The 18,538-nt window shown below is 43.5% G+C and overlaps 1 protein-coding gene across 3 annotated transcripts in view; it reads left to right on the top strand.

Annotated features, from left to right (window-relative positions):
* The first annotated feature begins 2,139 nt into the window (after positions 1-2,139).
* The window catches only part of USP15 (ubiquitin specific peptidase 15), a 110,398-nt gene continuing 93,999 nt past the window's right edge, over positions 2,140-18,538 (top strand). For 2 of the 3 annotated variants that reach the window (XR_001482735.1, XM_015419589.1), the window contains exon 1: positions 2,193-2,323. Coding sequence is in view for 2 of the 3 variants with exons in the window: in XM_015419589.1 (XP_015275075.1) it covers positions 2,235-2,323 (89 nt within the window). In the remaining variant the exon portion in view is untranslated. Of the gene's footprint in view, positions 2,324-18,538 lie in introns of all 3 variants that reach the window. The other variant, XM_015419512.1, reaches the window with a different exon arrangement.

Genomic DNA, 18,538 nt, shown 5'->3' with positions numbered 1-18,538 from the left:
TCTAACTGCTGGTTTGCGAGCCACCTCCCTTGGAGATCCCAGGAGACACAGCCGCCATCAGCTCGCCGAAACCCTGCCCCAATCATCTCTTTGTTTCCAAAACTCTTTGTATCAAGAAGTGCCACACATTCATGACAGGTTCCGGTTTTCAGAGCTACTAAGGAAGGAGGACTAGACTCATCAGTGTATGGAGTTTGGATACCGCTTATATACTGTGCACTGAGGATGTAACCCTAGGCACACTCCTCTGAGTAAACTCAATTGAACGTAGAGGGCCTGCTTCTAAGTGAACATACTTAGGATGTGTTTAAAGGCTCTCGATGACAAAGTGATAGGCATCACCACATATCTATGTGCTCTCCCAATTTACCAGTGAAATACACAAGAACCTCTGCTTTTGGTTTAAAAATTTCTCCCTAGAACAAAGTTTGAGTCCAGTTGCACTTTTAAGACCAACAAAGTTTTATTCTGGGTATAAGCTTTGGTCTGCATCCACAATTGCTCAGATACTTTGTTGGTCTAAAGGTGCCACTGGACTCACACTTTGTTCTGCTGCTTCAGACCAAAATGGCTACCCAACTGAATTTCTCCATAGTCAGCGAACCAATCATGCAATCCTACACCATTCTAAACCCACTGAAACCAGTGGACTTAGTATGGCACTGCCTATGTCTTCCTCAGCATACCCTCGCAGGCTCTTCTTCCTCCACCTTCTGTATTATTCTACTTTCCCCCACCAGATCACAGGCCTACTCCTTCAGACACTTCTTCCTCTGCTGTTATCTTCTCTAGTTCTTTCAGCAACAGTAAGCTCTTCACATGCAGAGGTGTAAAATATCCAACATTTTGAAGCCATGGAAAAAATATTTGCCCCTGTTCTTTTCTCTGTAAATTTTGAGGAAAACTGAATTCATAAAACATACTTTCTTACCAAACTATGCTTATTTTTACGGCATTAAAAAACTAAATGGCATTATTTCTAACTTAGTATATACAATTGCATATTTATGAAAAGTGTTGTTGTTGTTTAGTTGCACAGTCGAGTCCGACTCTTCGCGACCCCATGGACCACATCACACCAGGCCCTCCTGTCTTCTGTCATGCTCCAAAGTTTGCTTAATTTCATGTTTGTTGCATTAATAACACTGTCTAACCATCTCATCCTTTGCCGTCCCCGTCTTCTTTGACCTTCAATCTTCCCCAGCGTCAGGGGCTTCTCCAGTGAGTGCTCCCTTCTCATTTGATGGCCAAAGTATTTGAGCTTCAGTATCTGGCCTTCCAGGGAACAGTCAGGGTTGATTTCTTTTAGGATTGACTGATCTGATCTTCTTGCAGTCCAAGGGACTCTCAGGAGTCTTCTCCAGCACCATAATTCAAAATAATCTATTTTTCGGCGCTCGGCCTTCCTTATAGTCCAACTCTTGCAGCCATACATGACTTCTGGGAATACCATTGCTTTGACCATGCAGACTTTTGTTGGCAGGGTGATGTCTCCGCTTTTTATTATGCTGTCAACGTTTGCCATCACTTTCCTCCCAAGGAGCAGGTGTCTTTTAATTTCATGGCTGCTATGCAGTTACTCCAGTCTAAACACACTGCGGGTTTACAGTGAGGTGTAACTACTGCACACAATTTATACTGTTAACAACACTTTTCAAGAATTTGGGAATCAATACATTATATTCATCAGAGAATAAGAATTAGCAGCACTAGACTCGAAGATCGTTTCCATTAGAGTATTATTCGGTTACAAGCATTGGTTGAATCGCTACAACCTGATCTCGCTCGCCTCCAGATTCCTGTACGATGCAGGCAGTACAGGCCAGACAGCGCCCCAGGCGATACTTCATCCCCCTCTCCTGACAAGTCCAAGACACTTCAACAGCGCATGCGCAGCCGTCGCCCGTTGACGGGCGGGAGAGGGGAAGAAATAAGCCTCTGTTATCCCCGCTAAGACTTCCCATCCGCTTGGCGGCGTTCTCTCCTAGTTACGCCGCTCTCTCCCTCGATAAAACCTTTTCTCTCCTTGAATCCGCCTGTTGCTTCCATCCATCGAGTTGTCTAAGTGGGAGGGGATCGTGGAGGGCGTTTCCCCGGTCGCCGCGCGGCGTCACTCCCAGCATGCCGCGCGGCCCGCTCCTGCCGTCGCCGCCGCCGCCGCTCCTGTCATCGCTGCCGCCGCCTCTCCTGCTGCCACCACTTTCACAGCTGCTGCCGCCGCGGAGCTGGGAGAGATGGCGGAGGGAGGCGCGGCTGATTTGGAGACCCAACGCTCGGACATCGCGGCGTTGCTCAAAACGGCTCTCCGCAAGGGCGACACCTGGTGAGGGAAGGGAAGGGATGGGAAGGGAAGGGAAGGGAGCGAGCAGGGGGAGGCAGGGAGGCGGGCGAGGCTTGAGGGCCCCTCGGACTGACAGGTGCGGGCGGCTCCTTCCTTCGTCCTTTGCCTGGCTTGGCTGCCTGTCGCACGGGGATGGGAGGCGGCCGCTGGCTCACCTGCCTCCTTTCTCTTCGCTTCCACTCAGGGGGCACTTCCTTCACCTGGGAAGGGGCTACCTTAGCTGGCAGGTGGGGGGCGGGCGTGGCCCAGCTAACAGTCTCCCCCGGTCCTTTTCTGATCCTTACAAGGCAAGGTGTGGAGATGGTGCTTCCCTGTCACCTGTGGGCAGGTGAGGAAAGGGAGGCAGGCTTTCGATACAGGCTGCTTTGCCCATGTGTCTTTGCCCATTGTTTCAAGCAGACCTAAGAAACCTACCCAGGGACATGAGAGGAAGGGGGGAGATTCTCACTGCTGTTGTACTTTGAGGAAGGAAGCTTTCATATTCATAGTGCAGCCTGTCCAAGAAGCTTCCGGGGCAAGGCCTGCCTTCTTGCTGCCAGTTGTTGGGCAGGGCTATCGCCACTTCTTGCTCTGGTTTGGATTTGTATCTTAGCCGGATGTGGGATTCTTGCACAGTTGCTCTTCTCTTCCTATTTTTGATGTCACTGTACCAGTTGTTGTCTGGTTTGGGATCGGTTGAGTTAGCTGAGAGTCAGATCTCGCAAGCTTAGCAGAGACGATCCTGAACTTAGGTATCCTTTGAGTTTGGTGGAGTGAAATGTGAAGGTGTTCTGTGTAGATGTCATATAGAACTTTTGAAAATGTACTTTCTGTACTGTGGGGAAATAGATGTTTAAGAGATTATAAGGCCAGCGCCAGTCATCTCCGAGGCCTGCTAGTTTGTGGTCTGGCTGGAAAGATTTTTTTTTTAAAGACTTGTGATCATACAAATCATAGTGGCAGTTGATGAAACCTCTTGTGCAAAGATGTTCTCATACAAACAGCATCTTCTCATGAATTTTACCTGGGCAACCAGTCAACAGATAATTCATGAGGAGAAGAGCTGTCAGGTGTATGAAGCAGTTAAATATTTCAAGAATAGTTTTGATTTTGTGACCGGGCTTAATTAGGTTTACGTACTGGATTTCCTGATCTGTAATTCCTGTGTAACATAAAATAAATGTGTTAGTTTCCATCAGCTGATAGGAGGTATCTCATAGGTCCATAATCACACCCAATAGCTTGGTAGTGTTAGGCTAATAATTATTCCTCTCAGTCCTTCCTGTGCAGTGTTGGGATTATACTTGCCTACATTACAGGGCTGTATAAAGTAACTATTGAAATAGTGGGTTGGATCCAACCAACTTGTTTGCTAGTGCAGTCTTGCTTGTCCCCTCCTCACTGTAGTCCTCATGGTTTGTTCAGGTGTCAGTAGGGGCCGCTCCTCCCTGTTGTGCCAGGAAAAAAAAAAGGTTGGGCTGTAGAGCCCAACCTCGTGTACTTAAACCCCATATGGGCTTTCAAAATGTGCTGTATAAATCCTATTATTGTGTACTTGTATCCTAACTATATCTGCATTTTTGTAGGGATGCTTTTGAGGGCGGGTCTAAATCCTGAAGATGCTGCTTCATTTACAACATAATACTTGGCAAATAATGTATTGGCATATTACTGGAAAGAAAGAATTAAGTGAATGATTGTCTTATCACACATACCTTTGTTTTTCAAGGAGTTCGGATATTCCATTTGATTCTTGCGGCAACTGTATGAATAGGTAAAAGCTGAGGCACAGTGACTAGGGATGTGCATTATGAAAAGAATCAGCATTTGTCACATCTGGCTATCAGGGAGTTGAAAAATATTGGTGTTTCTGGTTACTCAGGTCCCAAATGCCAATTTGGTATTCAGATCTGGGGGGCGGGGTGTGTTGGGACTACGATATTATTTGGCTGTATTATTCATTATGCAGAATGTTTCCAGAGGGCTGGAGGGGTTGTTTTTTCAGCCAGTGGCACAAAAAAATGCAGCAGAACTGAATCTCCAAGTTTTAAGGGAATTGGACCAAGAGCTCCAGTTCTATGAGCCTCTGAAGAAGGTGCCCCCAGTCATCCTCCACTGTGCATGGCAGGGGAATCCCATGCTTTCTCCAGGGCAAAGAATAGCCAGAGACATAACAGCAAGCAAAGTAACCACTGGCCAACAGCCTCCCAGTGCAAACAGAACCAACAAGCCTGACAGAACCAATAGAGAACCAGGAATTCCAGCAGAATGAGGGGGCAATGTGGCAAGCCTAACACAACCAATGTCCAAGTAGAGAATCCAAGCCAAACAGATTAAACAAGAAAGGATGTACTAAAATGAATGACAGGATTGCCCAATAGAACAATGGGAGTTGTTGGAATACCCATTAGATATAATCGGAGACAGGAATCCTGATTGACTTGCATGGGCACCATTGAAATGCTTTATGGCACCCAGATAGACTGCTCTGGGACTGGAATGACAGCTTCCAGAGTAGAATAAAATTCCTTCTGAGTAGCAGAAGTGTTCTGGGCCTGGAAAAACAGCTCCCAGAGTGGAAGGATGGCCCTTAGGAATAGAATTAGTTCTCTGGGACCAGAATAACAGCCCCCAGAGTGGAAGGATGGCCCTTAGGAACAGAATAAGTGCTTCTGACTTTGATGACAGACCTCAGAGTGCAATGACAGTCCATGGAATCAGATGAACTGTTCTGGGACTGGAATTAAGGTGCTTTACTGGTCTTGAATTGAACAGTAACATTAAAGAAAGACAGTCCTGGGAGCCTTAAAATGCTGGCCCACAATATTCCTGGTTACTCCAGAATATTTCTGGATCGTTTGGGAACCCAATTTCTGGTATCCAGAAAATCCCAGATAGCATCTGGACACCTGAATATATCTGAAAAATAGCAATAAGATTTTTTTGGACATTTATTTGAACCAGAAATATCCCAATGCAGATCCCTAACAGTGATTTGACCAGTGAGCTTCATAGCTGAGTGTGAATTTGTATATTAATTTACCACTTGCAAAATTACTGTATATTAACACCTTTTAGACTGCTTTTCTACCAAGTATGGTGTTCATAGTGCCTTATGGAAAAGGTCAGTTAAAAGACCATACAAAATATAGACACAATAAAGCAAACCAAAAGGCGTTAAGTATTCAAACTAATACTATATGTTTTTTGTTGTGTGCTCCTTAAACATGGTTATTTGCATAGTTGCTCACAAACAAGGCCCACAGTAGCCAATTGAGTTTACTCCCAGTAAATGTGCATAGGATTGGGGTAATCATAATTAGCTAGCTACTGCAACTGGCCATGTAAATAAAACAGTACACAAATTGTACTTCAGAAAACATCTTTAAAAGAAGCAAGCTTGCCATCAGAAATCTGATTTGGGGTTTGTGAATGCTTGAAACTTAAATTGTGCCTCTGCAGTTAGACCCAATACACGTGAACTCCTAAACAGTTAATAGGATGCAGGTCCATTTCAATGATCCACATGTTTGGCTGTCATTTTCTGCTCCATTCCTCTATGTTACTGGCAAAGAGGTTTTATAAGTAGTGATTAGTGGGGTGTGTGTGTGTATGTGTAGTAATATTTCTCTTTGTACCCATGATACTGAGCCTGGTGTCTTGGAAGTATTTAAAAAGAAATGTACTGTGGTCCCTATCCTGTGGGCAACTTTTAAAAAACTCATTCTTTGCACTGAATTGTCTCACTACTGGTTGCCAGAATTCATGGTTGCCACTGTGGGACCTCTCATCCCATTTAATTCAATTGTATTTTCAGTAAACATTAGGAAATTTGATAGTAAAAATAGTAAGCAGACATTTGTGAATGCTACTGAGGATGTAGGCTAAATTGCACTAAATTCCAATTTAGTTTGTTGAATTATGTGAAAAAGATTTCTGTATTTTAAATTGCTTTCACTCAACCTACACCCCAGTGGCAGCCCTGGATCCTCCACACTTACCTGGTCTGGTGGGAGAAGAGCCTTTGTAGCAGGAGTTGGGCATGAAGTCATCCAGAGGCTCTGCCTCACTGCTGGGTCCCATGCCAGCTGGGAAGCTTAGGAGCCAGTCATCACAACAGCCAGCTCCTGCAACAGCTGCCTGTCACCTCCTGATGATATGGGATGGGACTGGCCCAGTCTCTCTCTCTTTCTTGGGCTGGGTGTAACAACCCTTGCCAACACCCTGATTCTCAGGCCTGGGAAGCCTCTCCAGGTAGAGCAACATGGCCGAGACAAACCAGTTGCAGGGGGTGCTCACATTATTTCATTTATACCCTGCCCTTCTCCCTGTTGGGGACCCAAAGCATCTTACATTGTTCTTTTGTCCTCCATTTTACCTTTTCAACAGCCTTGTGAGGCAGACTGAGTGTATATAACTGGCTTAATAGTCAGAATTAGACGCTATTTTAAGTGGTATTCATTATAAAGTAGGAAATAATATAGGAGTTGAATACCTAAGGGCATAGCAAGGAGGTGAAGGGTGTGCTCCCCCATGACCTCTGGTAATAGGGAGGAGGGTATCCCCCTGCTGTAGGGGTTTCCTCTTCAGCACCCAGTATCGGAGGCAACCCCGTCCAGCTTTCTTTTCTAGGCATTGAAGAAGATAGGATAGAAGAATATAAAAGACTGAGTGAATAAGAATGGAGTGTCAGTAGAAAGAACAAGAAGGTATTGAAGATTTAAGGATGTATAAAGGATAGAATATGACTTAGAGGAAGTTGTACGGCGGTATTATAAGCAGGTAGTATAAGGAAATAAGAAAAAGAACAGGATACAAATCAGATTGGGATTAAGTTATAAACAGACAGAATGTAACCTCAATGGTCTTTTCTTGTTTTAGTTTGAAAAGGAGTATTATATATAAGGAATGAAGTATCTGTATGAAATATTGAAATACACTCAATAAAAATATTGATAACAAAAAAAATGATTGGCCCAAGGCCACCGAGCCATATTCCATGGCAGAGTAGGGATTCAAATCTGTTTCTCCCAGACCTAGTCTGACACTCTAATCACTACCCCAGTCTGACTTTCAGATTTCTTACTTTAAACTGTTGTATAATAGCACGGGTGGCATAGCTGTGTTGGTCTGAAGCAGCAGAACAAAGTTTGAGTCCAGTGGCACCTTGAAGACCAGTGAAGATTTATTCATGGTATAAGCTTTTGTGTGCAAGCACACTTCATCAGATATAGTGGAAAGAACCTGTATCTGATGCAGTGTGTTTGCAGATGAAAGCTTATACTGTGAATAAAACTTTGTTGGTCTTAAAGGTGCCACTGAACTCAAACTTTGTTATAATAGAAGAGTTAGATATGCCGTTATATACTGAAAGTTTCTTTCAGTATATTTAATATTTCTGATAACTCTAAACTTATCAGAAGAGTAATGGTATTGATATTGTTGGGTCTATTTATAATTAAGTCATGCCTAGGTAAAATTTAAGAATCCATTTGGATGGTTATTACATAATTATTTTGTTGATGTGGAAGTCCTAAAGACTTTGGAGGCCTGAAATATGGGGGCCTAAAGCAGTGGCCATTGTAGTTGCTCATTTAAAAAGTCTGGTATCACAGAATATTGTACTATGGGTGAGTAATATTTAGGACTAGAATAGCATTGGTAGAAATCTGTAATATGTTGCTATTAATAATCATACGGATAGCAGTTTTGTGTGTCGTGGTCTTGTTGCAGTGTGACCAAAGAAAAGGCCAAACAGAGCAAAGCAGAGAGATAAAATACTATTTATTTAGCGTTTTTATATGATGATTTTCTCCTGTAACATGGGACTCAAATGTGCTTACAACCTTTTAAAATCAAGATACCCCCAAATAAAAGTAAAGAAAAAGGAGGCCTGATTCTCCAGGGTCACCTTCCTGTAATAATGTTCTGTAGTATTAAAAGTAGAGATGCACCCTTTCTTCTTACTGTTGGTCATCCTGGCTACTGCAGGGGAACAGAACAAAGTACAGACCTTTACTTAGTTTTGTAACTGGACTCAAGCAGTTAGTAGACAGCACATGCTATAGAACAGAGGTGTCAAACTCATTTGTTATGAGGGCCGGATTGGACATAAATGTCACTTTGTCGGGCTAAGTCATGTGTGCCATAAAATGTAATACAAGGTACCGGAGATATAAACTTTATAAAGATGATTTCAGATGCCGAATAGCAATAGCAGGTGTGATTGGATTAGGTGTGACATACAGACGGGTGAAGATATTAGCATGGGTGTGATATACAGAGGTGTGGAGATATCAGCATTGGTAATGAGACAGGAAACCTAGGTCTCAATTTGGTACAGGAAGACTCAGACCAAGAGGATGCAAAGAATAAATGGAAATAAGTCTGAAGAAGTGCACCGTTACTCATAAAAGCACATACCCTACCACAATTTTGTTAGTCTTTAAAGGTGCTACTGAAAACTCACTCTTTCTACCACTATTAGAAACCACAACATTCAAAGACCAGTGGAGGAAAATTTTAACCTTCTAGGGCATTCATTTGCTGACCTAAGAGTAGCAGTTCTCTTACAAAGGAATTTCAAAGGGGGATCAGAAAGAGAGACTGCTGACTTGCAACTGATCATGAAGCTCAAGACAATGCAAGCTCCTGGACTGAATTGAAACCTAGGTTTCTTCTGTCATTACCAATGCCTGCTATTGTCTTTTGGTGTCTGAAATCACTTCACTCTCCAAGATATAAGGACAGATGGACTCACATTCCACCTGTATCTGAAGAAGTGAACAGTGATTCATGAAAACTCATGCCTTGCCACAAATTTTGTTAGTTTTTAAGGTGGTGCTGTACTCTTGCTCCCTTTCATTAATAAGGAATGTAAGTTGTGCTGTTAGGTTTCTCCCCCCCCCCCATCTGTTAGAAATGGAAAGGGGGACCTCTCCAAGTGCCATGGGATGGTCTCGGTCTCGGTCTCGGTCTCTCTCTCTCTCTCTCTCTCTCTCTCTCCCATATACCTGGAATAAAATGTTTTCTGATCTTACACACAGGACCCTTTCACCCCCTTTCTCATACCTGGAATAAAATGTTTTTGGTCTTAAACACAGGACTCTTCCCCCCATACCTGGAATAAAACATTTTTTGATCTTAAACACGGGGCTCTCTCTCTCTCTGTCCCAATGCTGGAACAAAATATTTTTGGTCTTAAATGCAGGATTCTTCCCCCCATCCCTTGAATAAAATGTTTTTGGTCTTAAAGACAGGACTGCTCCCCCCATCCCAGGAATAAAATGTTTTTTCATCTTAAACACAGGACTCTTCCCCCCATCCCTGGAATAAAACCTTTTTTGGTCTTAAACACAGGACTCTTCCTCCTCATCCCTGGAATAAAATGTTTTTTTGGTCTTAAACACAGGATTCACTCTGTCTCTTTTTCTGGCATGCTCTCTCTGGCTCCCTCCCTCCCTCTCTCTATCTGAAGAAAAAGTGTGCTTATACCTGGAATAAAATGTTGCTAGTTTTCTTAAAAGTCACATGAGGTGTCATTTCCCCCTCTCACTCTGCTGACTCTTTTCCTCCCCTTTCCTCCCCAGAGGAGAAGGGGGGAGCCCTCAGCCAACTGAGGGAAGGCTTTCATTCTCTCCTCTGAAGCAGGAATTAGGAGAGACTGGCCAGAAGGAGCTGCAATGTAAGGAGTAGGAAGCAGTGCACAGCCAGTTGCTCTCGGGCTGGATTGGGGCCTTGCAGGGGCTGGATCTGGCCCACGGGCCATACGTTTGACACCCTTGCAATAGAAGGACCAAGCATTATGAAAAGGAATTGTGAAACTGTAGATGAGAATAAATAGTAGACCAAACATGCAAGTTCCAGAGTTATGATATATGGGATGTCCTTTGCACTTGAGTACAAAGGGTCTTATTTGGATAGCATGCTTATTTTTTATGACAAATACGTTAAACTGTCTGTTTTCCTAATTTAAAGTGTGTTAAAATGTGTCTTTCAGATAACCAGTATGCTGGAAGTGATAAGGGGTTTGAGAACTGATGAGACAGGAAATTAGAGAAAAACAAGTAGGACTGAAGGATTAAACCAGAACCATAGCAAACCATTGCCAGATGCAGCACAAGATAAGCCTACACCAGCCTGGTGATCAGTAGGGTTCTATCTTGGTGTGGCCAATCAAGTTTACAACTTTATAGACATTAGTGGGTAAGGTTATGCACAATAATGTGTTAATCTGGTAGTCTGGATAAGAACTAGATATGATATAGGGATATTTTATAAAATGAATTGTGAGCAATGAAATGTGTAGTGCATCTTGTTCTATTCCAAGTGTAATTCACTACAGGTAAAAAAGATTCCTAGTGAAGTTAAAAGTCTCCTGGGTTTCACTGAAAGAGTGAGGTCTGCAGCATGTTAGGGAAAAACACCGTTTGCATCAAAGCCTTGCTCCATTGTATGCCAACACTCTTGCACTCCCATAAGAGTTCACAGTAGGACCATTCCAAAGTTTTGTCAAAGAATCATGGCAGCATGCACACATGTTGACAGTGAAGGTGAAGGAAAATAGTCTTACTACCATTTTCTTCCCTTTCTGCAGCTTAGTGGGAAGTGGAAATCAGTGGCAGGGCTGTACCCTTTACAGCAATTTTTGTCTCCACACTCATTCAGTTGTTGGGTTGAACATGCCACCTTCATAGCTGAAAGTGTTAATCTGAGAAATATTTATATGCTCTGTGTAATGCGCTTTGAGTCTCCACGAGAAAGGCAGACTGTAAATAATGTAAATAACAAATAATCTCCTGTAACCCAATTGTTTATCTCCAAAACCAATTTTTAAGCTGCAGATCTCATTATGGTGTAATGAATCTAAACTGGACAGAAATCAGAACGGAGAGATCGACACATGACAGTACTTATTTTCCAGCCTCAGTGAACTGTGTAAATAATCTAAGTGTACTGCCTGCTTTGCGACTTCAACTATTGTTTTGAATTTGTTGGTAATGAAGGAGCTTCTTACTATCCTGTTAGGTTAATTAAGCAGCAAAGGATGCAGCCTCCCCAACAGTTTAAATTAAATTAGAGAGCAATGTGGAGGTTGGGGATATTTGTGTGAGTGTGTTTGCCTCCTAACCCTGAGTTGTACTTTATTAGGCTGTAGTTGAAGAGAAATTGCAGGAGAGAGAAGAAATGAAGGTGTTTTCTCTCACACACAGCTCTTCCCAATGCTCTCTTTCAGCCTTGGAGTCTTGTGAGCAAGAATTCTGTTTTGTGAGCTACTGGCATTAAAGTTGTGAGCAAGTGATTTGGCTACTGCCTAAATGAGTTTGCTTTGGAGCCATCCTGCCTGAGCGCAATTGTGTGATAGTTTGAACATTCCCCCCCCCCCCAGCAAGCTCTTTGGGATTGGAATGTAAACTGACCTTTTCCAATCCTGTGGTCACTGTTGCCTTTTCCAAATTTTCTGGCAAATTGAGTGCAGCACCTTAACAACATCATCTTTTAGGACTTTGAATAGCTCAGCCAGGATACCATCACCTCTGCTAGCTTTGTTGTTAGTAAAGCTTTCTAAGGCCCATTTGACTTCACATTCCAGGATGTCTGGCTCGAGGTCAGTGATTACACTGTCGTGATTGTCAAAGACATTGAGGTCCTTCTTGTATAGTTCTGTGTATTCTTGCTATCTTTTCCTAATCTCTTCTGCTTCTATTAGGTCCCTACCATTTTTGTCCTTTATCATGGCCAGCTTTGCATGGAACGTTCCCTTGATTTCTCCAATTTTCTTGAAGAGATCTCTAGTCCTTCCCATTCTATTGTTTTCCTCCATTACTTTGCATTGTTCATTCAGGAAACCCTCCTTATCTCTCCTTGCTGTTCTCTGGAAATCTGCATTCAGTTGGGTAAATCTTTCCTTTTCGCCTTTGCCTTTCGCTTTCCTTCTTTCCTCTGCTATTTGTAAAGCCTCATCAGACAGCCACTTTGCTTTCTTGCATTTCTTTTTCTTTGGGATAGTGCTGATTGCTGCCTCCTGTACAATGTCACGAACCTCCATCCTTAGTTCTTCAGGCACTCTATCAAATCTAGTCCCTTCTTCACTTCCACTGTATATTCATCAGGGATGTGATCTAGGTCAAACCAGGGGACAGCAAAGGATGAGATGGTTAGACAGTGTTATCGATGCAACAAACATGAAATTAAGCAAACTTCGGAGCATGACGGAAGACAGGAGGGCTTGGCGTGATGTAGTCCATGGGGTTGCAAAGAATTGGACGTGACTGTGCAACTGAACAATATTACTGGTTTTAAAAAAGATTTCAAAAAAGCACGCCTGGTGGCATGTGGGAGGATGACTGTTGTAAGGACAGGGAAAATGTCTGCTCTGTAGGCAGGACTGGGAAAATCCAGATCTTCCAGTCCAACTTTGCTGTTATCTCTTCCAAAACATTGTAACAAAGCAGGTTTGTGAAAGATCACTGAAAAACTGAGGGAAACCCAGGTGGTACACAGAAACACCATACTACTGTGGGGAAGCTGTGGGGGGTGGGTGCTTTCAAGAATCATCAAAATGTGACAAATCACCAGTGTGGAAATGGCCCTAGTCGCAATAGGACTATCAGCATATTTGGAAATGAAGTTAAACTTTACTGAAAACAATGAACTCTTCAGTAGTGCATTATTGTACACATTGTGGCATACTGATTGTGAACAAAATTAGTAACATTTTTAGTCTACCTGAGGGACCACCTTTCCCCATATGTGCCCCAGAGAGCAGGGTCAGGGTTGCAAAAATCGCCTGACTGTCCCTGGCCCGAAAAACACCATGTTGGCCATTACTCGGGCCAGGGTCTTTTCAGTGGCTGCTCCTCACTGGTAGATTGAGCTCCCAGAGGACATCAGGGCCCTGCGGGACCTTTTACAGTTCCACAGGGCATGTAAAACGGAGCTCCTTCACCAGGCATTCGATTAGGAGCCTCCACTGACGAGTGTGTCACCAGAACATCCCACAGCCCTATGATACATCATAGGATATTGCCTTCCACCATTGCCTCCCACTATTGACTTCCATAATTGGATTGTATACTGAATGCCGCCATCACCTGTATTGTTCTTATTAGTATTTTATGACGTTCTTATGAATTTTATTGTATTTACTGTTTTATTGCTTTTTAATGTCTGTACGCCGCCTTGAGCCATTTTTTTCAGCAAGGCGGGTTATAAATTGAAATAATAAATAAATAAAAACATTTAAAGGATAAATGTGTCATTGAAACTATTGTATATGTTGATGTACTCAGGAATTATTTTTCTTTAAAGCTATAGATTTTTATATAAGATAGCCTTCAGCTACACGTTTTGGGTGAGTAAAACTTTCTTCAGAAGCATTTCATTCATTTTCAGAAAGAATATTTCATAGGCTTTTCCCCCCTCTAGTGCTTCCTGAAAGTTCCTGTCTATGTCGTAAAAACAGAGAAAAGTCTCGAGGAAGAGGGGAGGAGAAGCTGATTTTTTTTCTAGGGTTGGTGGGGGGGTTTTATTTGTTTTTTTTTTCCTTCCTATGTATAAGCCCCAATCGCGTCTGGAAAAAGTCTTTAAGACTGCATGTAAGCAGCATGTTTAATCTCTCTGTTTCATATTCTTCTCTGTATTGTGTAAGTAGAAAGAATTAATGCCAGATTAGTTTTTTGTTTAAAAACACATACTTCTGTATTGTGAAAAGAGAAAAAATATAAGACATCAGCAACACTTATTCCATTATGATTTCTAATAAAAAAGAGAGAAATGTCAGTGAGTTTTAGTTGTATACTGCACATGTGTATAGAAATATTTAGAAATATTGATTCCTATAGCTTTCATGTATCCCTTGTGTAATTCTTTTAACCTTCTGTATCTCTGTTGATGCTATAAGGTTCCATGTTTCCCCTCTTGGAATGTAATTGCCTCACCCCCTGGTGTTCTAGCTTCCTATGCCTGACCATTTGCTCAATTGCCCTGTCATATAAACACACATGTTTCACACTTCTGGCAGACCTACTGGAGCCTAGCTGCCAGGAGTCACGTACCACATGGAGGAGTGGTTAGAGGGAGTGGTTAGAGCTTGGGATCACATTCTGCAGGTGTGGCTTCAATACTACTGACCACTCAAGACACTTGGACAATTTCAGATCGTGTTCATTGGCTCCTGGCCCGGGTCATTTGAATCCTGAAATTGGCCCTTATTAGTCTGAACCCAAAGACACGAGCTCAGATTTTCTGCTTGCAAATCTGTTCTTGCTATCTACTGTCTGTGGACTTATTCTGACATGCTTTGTTTCTGCCATGTGGCTGGCAGACAAAGGATCCTGGGTTGCAGCTCAACACATGGCTGCATACTGGCACAAAGATGAAACTTAAGTGGACTTTGTTAAAATGGACCGCCTTGGACTATTGACCCTTCTTCTTGTTGGTAAATATACCCTATTGTATAGTTAGGCAACAAACTTGCATAGCCTTTCTTATTTTTCTAATCTCCTATGGTCTGATTACAAGTTTCTGCTAATAAACTTTATTCTGTTTTAATACTGTGTCTGATGGATGTACCTTTGACTCCAAGCCTTAAATCCTGTGCTTGAACTGCTTTGCCAACTGTTGCTACCTTGCTAAGAATATTCTTGTGATAAGTCCCAAAAGCCAGTCAAGAGTCTGAGCCTCCTCTTGGACTGGAAGGGGATCATAGTGGAAGGTTCTGGTGGCACGTGTCTGTAAATCCATAGAGAGACTACCTCTCTTGGGTTTTTGTGTAAAATACTTTGTCTCAGTCCATGATCCTTTCCTTTCACAGTCCTGGATTGGTCTGGGGGAAAGACAGGATCATGACATGGTGGCTTTAGCGTGGGGATGTATGAACTGGAGTCAAATGTCATCATCTGGGTATTTTTGCCCTGTGTGCAGAGCTTGCTCAGACTGGGGAGAGAAGTTTTTGTTATTTTAAAGTTTAGTTAGGACTTTTATACCAGAGGTGGAGCATGGGAGAAGCGCAGAAGTCTGGCTGTTGCTGGCTTAGGAGGCCCCTAGTGCACAAGAGACTGTGAATTGGGTCTGCCTCGCATGTACCCTGCCAGGAGGTTGGCATGCTGAGGGTCATGACATCATCGCTGCTCTCAAGCTGTTTCACAGGAGATCGCAGAGATCTGTCCTGGAAGAGTGGTGCTGAATGCAGCTGTTGCCAGCCAAAATAGCCTGAATGCTGTTTGAACTGTCCTTGTCGTCTGATGTTGATTCCTGCCTTGGGGAGAAGCCTTACTCCAGAGGAGGCAGATGAATTTGTGTGCAGCCTGCGTGAGAGGGCATTGGAGGATCTGCTTCCCCTATTGCCAAACCTTTTGTTCTTCTTGTTGATGTGTGCCTGTCTTCTGCCTTGGGGAGAAGCTTTACTCCAGAGGAGGCAGCTGTGGTTGCGCGGAGCATTGCGCTGAGCATTGGAGAAGGGGCAGTGAGAGATCCACTCTCCCACGTGTATGTTTCTCCAGTTGAAGCCAGCGCTGGCTACCTGTCCAAGGAGAAGAAAGAATCTACTCCTGTTTCCCGTGATGGATGTGCAGAGGTGCAGCTGTTGTGTGGCCAGGAGGAGAAGACCAGTTCAGGAGGATTCACTCCCCCAAGAAGTTTTCTCTACAGCCACAGCCCAGCGCTCTCTACCTGTGGATTTCAATCCTGTTTGTGTTTGATTGTAAAGTCATCTCGTCAAAGCATTGTTTGCGAGCAAGAAGAGGTTGCAAGGAACTTTTGCAAGAGCTGTGCCGTCTCCAAGCTTCACTTCAAGCTGGGAAGTCGACGGGCCAGAGACTGGGAAAGTTGAGTGTTTTCTTCTGATTGCAGCTGCAAGCTAACCTGTTGAACTTGTGAGTTGTTGCTCAGGGGCGGGGATGGCCTCTGTGTGTGCTATATGCTGTGTTTATGTGTGTCTATCTGTCTGGGAGATGGCCTCCATGTGGGTCTGTCTCTCTGTGTGTTGTGAGCTGAGGAGCAGCTCGCAAGGTTCCTGGCTCCGCTGGGAGGGCTTGATCTCTGGGAGAGAGGAGGGGGGGAATGGGCTAAGGGCTCCCCTCTTGGCTGTCGATCAGTCCACCTGGTCCCTGGCCAAGGTCCTGAATCCTCGACCTCTTCCCTTTGCAGAGAAAGAGGAGGCTCAGTGAGTTTCCTGTGTGTGCAAGGTTTGGAGATGCTCTAACCCTTGAGAATTCTGCTGGAAAGTTAATGTATGTGTTGCAAAGTCTTGGGGGCGGGACTGTGTAGTTCTGCCACTGTGGCATGCTCGCATTGGCTTGCGTGTCTGTGTGTCTGCGAGAGTGGGTTTGGGTTTGCTACCCCACAACCTCCACGGTTGCTGGGTGGGGCCCTTATCCACTCCACAGAGCATGTCAGCGTCTCTACAATGCTGACTGCGGTTGGGAAGGAGACCAACCTGTTCTTCTGAGGAAGATTTCTGCTGTTAGCTGTGCGTATCTGTGGGAGGGAATTGCTGACCAGAGTGCTGGATCCTTCTCACCCCTCCTTGCAGCTTCTCCACGAGGCTGGAGGATGTGTCCTGTGTATGGTTGAGTTAGAGCCAAAATGTGCCTTTGTGTGGCAAATGATTTGCAATTTGTGATTTCCTTTTGAGAATGTGCTAACCTGTTTTTTTCTGTTAACTAGAAACTTTTTTAAAGTGTGCTGGAGTGGAATTGAAAGTTTAAGAATGAGTCTGTTCTGTTATTGCTTTCTGTAATGAACTGTGATTAACCTGTTATTTGCTTTCTGTGTTCTGAGCTATGTTCTGATTTAGTTTTCCTTTTTGTAACCTGGAAATGTTTTAAGCTGTGCCTGGAGGGAAGATGAAACCTTCATGAGTTGTATTGAGTTGGGTTATGCTTGTATTCCTATGCTTGGTTTGTATTCATTATGTACTGATGTATTCTGTGTTTGCTGACCTGTGTTATAATTCCTGTTATCCTCACATGTGTGCATGTGGATGAAAATTGAGGTATCAGTCCCCGAATTTTCATCCTAAGGGGGAGGGTGTATAGAAATATTAATTCCTGTAGGCCTCATGTCTCCCTTTGAATGTTATGTAGCATCATGTTTCCCCTTGGAATGCCTTTTGCTCTCACCCCCTGGTGTTCTAGCTTCCTATGCCTGACCATTTGCTCAATTGCCCTGTCATATAACGACACATGTTTCACACTTCTGGCAGACCTACTGGAGCCTAGTTAGGCCTAGCTGCCAGGAGTCACGTACCACATGGAGGAGTGGTTAGAGGGAGTGGTTAGAGCTTGGGATCACATTCTGCAGGTGTGGCTTCAATACTACTGACCACTCAAGACACTTGGACAATTTCAGATCGTGTTCATTGGCTCCTGGCCCGGGTCATTTGAATCCTGAAATTGGCCCTTATTAGTCTGAACCCAAAGACACGAGCTCAGATTTTCTGCTTGCTAATCTGTTCTTGCTATCTACTGTCTGTGGACTTATTCTGACATGCTTTGTTTCTGCCATGTGGCTGGCAGACAAAGGATCCTGGGTTGCAGCTCAACACATGGCTGCATACTGGCACAAAGATGAAACTTAAGTGGACTTTGTTAAAATGGACTGCCTTGGACTATTGACCCTTCTTCTTGTTGGTAAATATACCCTATTGTATAGTTAGGCAACAAACTTGCATAGCCTTTCTTATTTTTCTAATCTCCTATGGTCTGATTACAAGTTTCTGCTAATAAACTTTATTCTGTTTTAATACTGTGTCTGATGGATGTACCTTTGACTCCAAGCCTTAAATCCTGTGCTTGAACTGCTTTGCCAACTGTTGCTACCTTGCTAAGAATATTCTTGTGATAAGTCCCAAAAGCCAGTCAAGAGTCTGAGCCTCCTCTTGGACTGGAAGGGGATCATAGTGGAAGGTTCTGGTGGCACGTGTCTGTAAATCCATAGAGAGACTACCTCTCTTGGGTTTTTGTGTAAAATACTTTGTCTCAGTCCATGATCCTTTCCTTTCACAGTCCTGGATTGGTCTGGGGGAAAGACAGGATCATGACAACATGTAAAAAGGATATTATATTTACATTTTGAATAGCTAGGCTAGAGCTCAGTTGTGGAAGTTTGTACATATATTGACAATGCAATTATTTATTTATTTATTTATTCGATTTGCTATCCCGCCCTAACCCCTAAGGGTCTCTGGGTGGCTTACAGAGAGTGCTAATCACATTT

Source organism: Gekko japonicus, unplaced genomic scaffold (assembly GCF_001447785.1).
Source record: "Gekko japonicus isolate JY-2015 unplaced genomic scaffold, Gekko_japonicus_V1.1 scaffold282, whole genome shotgun sequence".
NCBI lineage: Eukaryota > Metazoa > Chordata > Lepidosauria > Squamata > Gekkonidae > Gekko > Gekko japonicus.
The sequence above is the reverse complement of the archived record's forward strand: the minus strand, read 5'-3'. Positions and strand labels throughout refer to the sequence as shown.